This window comes from Aethalodelphis obliquidens, unplaced genomic scaffold (genome assembly GCF_003676395.1).
Source record: "Aethalodelphis obliquidens isolate GAN/ISIS:26980383/991018 unplaced genomic scaffold, ASM367639v1 scaffold12, whole genome shotgun sequence".
Taxonomy (NCBI): Eukaryota; Metazoa; Chordata; class Mammalia; order Artiodactyla; family Delphinidae; genus Aethalodelphis; species Aethalodelphis obliquidens.
Window position 1 is genome coordinate 19279978 of NW_020837956.1, and position 6000 is coordinate 19285977.

Below are 6000 nucleotides of genomic sequence, written 5' to 3' on the forward strand. Positions count from 1 at the left end.
CAGGATGAAGAATCTGTGTCCAGGCACTTGAAGAAACCCAGGGAAGTGGGGCCCAAGGTGCTGGAGGGTGCAGGGCATGTCGTACATGGTGGGACAGCACTGGAATACCCGCGTCCTCATTTCCTGCTCATGGACACCCGGGCCGCTTCCAGGGGCGGTTGCCCATGGGCACGGGATTTTCCTGAGCCATCCTGTCCTCCTCTTGCTTGAGCTTGACGGCAGAAGCACAGGCTAAGCAAGCATTTCAGATGGGCAGCCAGTGGCGTGCAGCGAGGAGGCTGCCCTGGGTGCAGTCCGTAAGGGGCTACACCATCTGTAGAGGAGTTAACAGCGATAATAAAACCCCTCACAGTGTTCAGCAATTCCAAACCAGGGCAGTGATGAGAGATACTCCCCCACCACCCCTGAATTCCGCTGCTCCAAGCCTGCAGGAAGCAGCCCCGAGGGAGAAATGCACCCGCCAGCCTAGTCCCAACGTTAGCAGAGTAACTCCACCCCTCCCCGCTCCCGGAGGTCCCTGCAGCAGCAGCCAACGGGAAAAAGGGGTTTGTGTGCAAATCCCCACCCAGGGGAGCACCTCCAACAAGAGCTTCGAGGCTTCCAGCACTTTCTATGGCTGCTCCCAGCTCTCGACTACGGCTCAGACTTCCTCCTCCGGGCTAAGATTCAGGGGCCCTTGCAGCGGGTAGAATTGCCGTCTCAGTGTCGGGAGGCTCTGTCCTGGACACCTTGTCCAGGTGCCTCCTGGGAACTGGTCCTCTCTGTCGCCTCGAGGCCATGTGGCTTGCTAGCCTGTCAGAGTGGCAAACGCACTTACTCCATGACAGCCCCTTCTATCTGGACCTTGACCATCAGAAAATTCTCCCATAGTCTCCAGTGGAAATTCTTTCTCCTCGGTCCTGGCTCTAACCCTCTGGGATCATATGAGCTCGTCTAATCCATCTTCCACGTGCTCAAAAGCAGCTCTCCCATAGCCCCCAGGCTTCTCTTGCCAGGCTAAAGCATGACAGCAGTGGCCCCCGCCGTGCGGGCCCCTGAGTGTGTTCCAGAGGCCTCCATGAGGGCAGCGAACAGGTGTTGATTTTTGTGTGCTCCTCCCTGCCGCCCACTGTTTCCCTGTTAACTCAAACCACCCTCCCAGGTGTGAGTTGTTACCAATCCTTGTTGTGGGCCGGGAAGCCGAGGTTGCCGGGCCAGTGGAGCACGCTGGTAACCGCCGCACCCGAGGCTGGGTGCGGCCGGCCCTCCCCGCTCCCTGGGATTCCCTGGCGCCTGGAGTCTCAACGCTGCCATCCTGTGCCCCTCCGTCCAGGAGGCAGAGCAGTGATGGGGGGCATGGCTGTCTTGCAGAAATCTCCTTCAGGGTGTGGATGTGCGGGGGCAGCCTAGAGATCGTCCCCTGCAGCCGAGTGGGCCACGTCTTCCGGAAGAAGCACCCGTATGTTTTCCCAGATGGAAATGCCAACACGTACATAAAGTAAGTGTTTGCTGCAGTGGCCGAGGGCTTTTGTGGTGATGGGTTGCTGCTGCCCTGGGTTCTCTGGGAGGTCGCCTGCGTGTTCTGGATGGACAGGGGCTGTGAGTCCTGCTCGCTGGGCTGCTGCCTGAGCAGGAGAGGTCAGGCCTGCCCGTCCAGCTCAGGCTGGAAGCCCCAAGGCTGTTCTCCACTGTTGGCTTCCAAGGCTTCACAAGGCCCCACACGTAGCCTTGGGGGCTCCAAGTCACTGGGCAGCGTCATCCTGCAGGGCTCAGGGCCCTGGGTATTTTGGGTTGTTTGGGGTGGGGGAAGGGTGACCGTTTTGCCCCTGAGTTCTAGAAGATCCGCTGCTCCCACCTTCAGGCTGGGTCATCAGGGGAAAGGCCCTTGGGAAGATTCAGGAACGGGGAGGCACAAGTAGATACAACCCGCCTGACTGCTCCAGGGCCTCGAGGGTGCACAGAAGCAGCCAGGCTGGCACAGGCCCTGCGGCCCTGGGCTCCTTTCCTGGGACTTGTCATCTCCTGCCTGGGGACAGGACGAAGATCCTGGGGTCTCAGTGACCCAGCGGTGCCCACTTGCCTATTCCTGCTCCCTCCCTCCTTCCATACGCCCTTCTGCTTTCCGTGATTTTTTTCTTCAACCTTTCTCCTTTTTTAAAAAAATAATTCCTTACACCTCTTTCTCCTTTTCTTCTTCTGGTCCTCCAGCTTCGTCTCCCCTTGTCTCTTGTCACTTGACAGCTCACTCCCCATTTATTTCCACTTTGCCCTTTTTTTCTCTCATTTGGTCCATTTGGGGGAAGCGCCTCTTTTGGTGTTTTGCTTCCCCTGCGGTGTTCTTCTCCTCGTCTGGGTTCTCCCGTCCTCGGTTTCTCACACGTGTGGACAGCTGTGGGTGTGGACAGGTGTGGCGGCGTGATGGGCTTGAACAGGGAGAAAGTTGACCCCATGCTGGGCAGGGCAGGGCAGTGAGAACCCAGTCAGCAGGGACAGGAACAAAGGCAGGGCTGCCTGGGCTCCGGGCTTTTACAGGGAAAGGTGATCTGGGGGCGCCTGGCACAGGAAAGCGGTGGGGCTGTGATGGGGAAAGGGGCCAGCCTGGGAGTGAGGGGGCAGAGCCTTGGGCTCCAGAACGTTCCTCGTGTTTGAGACTGGGCCCTGGCCAGCGGGCATCCTGCGTGCCACCAGCGGGTCATTGGAGGGGAGGGAAATGTGGGGCAGTGTCTCCTCGGCAGCTTCCAGTTTGCCGGTGGTTAGGCCAGTGAAGGGAGGTGGCAAGGCTCTGTTAGCTGCCTTCCGAGCACCAAGAGCTGGGCTGCGTGTGCATGACTCCTTCCAGGCTCACGGGCTGGAAGGGCGTGCCGCGCTGCGCTGTTGAATGCCTCTGTTCCACACAGCGGCAGAAATCTGGAGGGGCGTGGCCTTTCTGCTGAGACCCCGAGTCCACGCCCTCGGGGAGCAGGTGCTGCTTCAGCCCTGCTCCTGGCTTCAGATTGTTTTCCCACATCCTCTCTTCCTGGTACCCCTGCCTCCTGGACAGCTGAGCAATGACATCCTCCGTGTGGGTCTCTGTCTCTTTTTCTGTGACCTTGGAGGTCAAACTCAGAGCAAATAGCCGATTTTTTAAAAGCTTCCGAGTCCTGGCAAACGTTTGACCGAGATGGCGTGATTGCTTAATTCTTTACACCTGCACCAAGCTAATCACGTGGCCTGTGGGAGCCCGTGTGTGGCTGGCCCCTTGGAGAGCAGGTGGCCTGTGGGAGCCCGTGTGTGGCTGGCCCCTTGGAGAGCTGGGCCCTGGGCTGAAGGGGAGAGCTCTGGAGCAGGTGCCCGCGGACGGCCAGAGGTGAGATGGTCGGCCCTTCTCCTCTTGTACTGGCACCGAAGGGACGTACCAGATTCTCCTGGCTCTTTTCTCCCTGACTTTTTTCTTTTCTGAGGGCGACAGAAGCTCAGTTTCTGGTGTAATTTCTCTGGCCTGTGCCTTTTGGGAAAAGAGTATGTAGTGACTGCTAAAACCCTGTGTCTTGGGGTAGAGGTCCCTTTGGAGATTGGTGGAGGTGGCTGGGCTCAGCACTGTGGGCAGAGTAATGTTACTGGACCACGGTGGGCCTCACGGGGGTGACGCTGCCGGTTTGCCGCTTGTGTATATTTTACCTGGACACGTCCTAGGTCCTCTCTGACCCTCCCCGACACCCCCTGTCTCCTCAGGAACACCAAGCGGACAGCTGAGGTGTGGATGGATGAATACAAGCAGTACTATTATGCTTCCCGGCCGTTCGCCCTGGAGAGACCCTTTGGAAAGTAAGTGTCCCTCCTGCTTTATTTGTGCAAAGCGCCAAGAGCCCCAGCTCGCAGGTCTGGGTGCTCAGCTGGTCTCCCGAGCCCCCAGGCCCCTCCAGGGCCCAGGCTGGGGCTCTTCTCCCTTCGTGCGCCTCCTTGCTCCTGCCCAGTTCTGGCTGCAGGGCCTCGGACAGCTCTTGTGGGATGACCACTGGGCAGCCTGGGCCATCTACTCAGTGGCAGAGCTGTGCCTTGTGCAGTGGACTGGTGTTTCCAGCTTTTTATAGAAAGGTGGGGTGCTGGGCTAAGCAGCCCTGGTCCCTCCAGGTCGGAGTTCCTTCCTTCTCATCCTCAGCTGCCCAAGCCTCAATCTTCTGCCTTCCTAGGAGGAACGGTACCATGCGATCTCTAGAGCCGGGCTCCAGCTTCACGGGGGTCGAAGAGGACAGAGAGAGAAATTAAGGGCCAGATACCATTACATGAGATAGCCCATTAGTCCTCCGCAAACTGAGAAATGGGTATAATTACCCCTGTTTTACAGATGAGGAGACTGAGTCCTCTACAGGTTCAGGTACCTGGCCTGGATCACACCATTACAGGAGGGGGAGAAGGCTCAGATCACACCTGTCAGATTCCAAAACTCTGTGATGTTGCATTCCCCAACCCAGGGTTGATTTGAGTAGAGAAAAATGGCAACTTCATTGATGTTATCATTCGTCTTTTGCGGGGGGCAGCCGGTGGCTTTTGTCATCTAATGTCCCTCAGTCATTCTAAGGCTGTTGACAGATGGGATTTTTGCAGCCTGCTCTCCACAGGTCGAGCCCATCACTGCCCGGGAGGATTAAATCAGAGGCTGCTAAAGTGATTTGTGTTTCTGAAACCATAAACCCACACTGTCTCCACTTCTCCTACTCAGAGCCTCCCACGGCGTTTATTCTGAGTCCTCAGCCAACTTCCGGTCTTTTGGCCACGTGGGTCCACCCCTCCTTTCTTCATTGCCCTCCCCTCTCCAACTTGGGTTCCACCTTCTTGCTTAAAGAGAATGCTTAAAAGATGATGTCCTCAGATCTCTCGCTCTGTTGGGCATCTATCAACCCTCCCTGGTGAAGTTCTCTTAACCCTGGATGAACCCGACTTTGTACCGTTTCCTCCCCGGTTCATAGGCTGCTGAACGGTTCTGGGCCTATCAGGTGGTGCTGCTACCACTCCGTGGCCATCAGGCGCAGGGAGGCCCTTGGTGGACCTCTTGAGCCTGCCACCTTGCCTGGCCAGCCTTCTCCCTCAATCTCCATTTGTACCTTTTCCACTCTCCCCAGCTGCTGAGTCCACCCCACTCCTTTCACTCACAGAAGATGACACCTCTGTTCTGTAGATGAAATAGCACCAACTTCCCAAGACAGACGAACCTGTATCTGCACCATCCTTCTGTCTCTTTCATCTTGAAGGATAAGGTGTGCCTCCTGTTCTCCGGACACCCTCTTCCCCCCTGCATTCATTCATAAATGATCATTAATCGAGGTCCCACCGCCTGGATTCATCTCCTCCTGCCTGTCGGCTTCTCGCACTTTAATGTGCACACAGATCTCCCGGAGATCTTGTTAAAGTGTGGATTTTGGTTCGGTAGGTTTGTAGGTCTGTAAGCCCCACGTGGTGCCGGGCTGCTGGTCTGAGGACCTCAGCTGAAGGAGCGAGGTTTCAGGGCGATGGTGGCCAAACTGTCTGTACATCGCAGTCACCTGGGGAGCTTCAAAAACTCTGCTGCCTCTACTCCACCCCCAGAGAGTGGATTTCCCCTGGGCTGCGGCCTGGGCTGTAGAATTTGTAAAAGAACCATCCCCCCACCATCAGGTGATTCTGATGCACAGACAGTGTGGGAGCCCCCGTTCTAGGGGACTTTGCCCTCTTTCACTCCCCCTGATCACCCATCTCTCTTCTCTATTGCATGGTCCCCGTTGGCATTTAAATTTATTCAGTATCTTACATAGTTTTTAAAAACAAAAAAGGAAGAGAAGGAAAGAAAACAAACTATAAGAACTCTCCCTCAGGGGCTTCCCTGGTGGCACAGTGGTTGAGAGTCCGCCTGCCCATGCAGGGGACACAGGTTCGTGCCCCGGTCCGGGAAGATCCCACATGCCGTGGAGCGGCTGGGCCCGTGAGCCATGGCCGCTGAGCCTGCGCGTCCGGAGCCTGTGCTCCCGCAGCAGGAGAGGCCACAACAGTGAGAGACCCGCGTACCGC

The 6000-nt window shown here is 57.0% G+C and overlaps 1 protein-coding gene across 1 annotated transcript in view; it reads left to right on the forward strand.

The window, feature by feature from the left end:
* Positions 1-6000, forward strand: part of GALNT14 (polypeptide N-acetylgalactosaminyltransferase 14) — a 223392-nt gene that overhangs the window by 195881 nt on the left and 21511 nt on the right. The window contains exons 10-11 of the mRNA XM_027113916.1: positions 1351-1477; positions 3691-3783. Of these exons, the coding sequence (XP_026969717.1) occupies positions 1351-1477; positions 3691-3783 (220 nt within the window). The remainder of the gene's footprint in view (positions 1-1350; positions 1478-3690; positions 3784-6000) is intronic.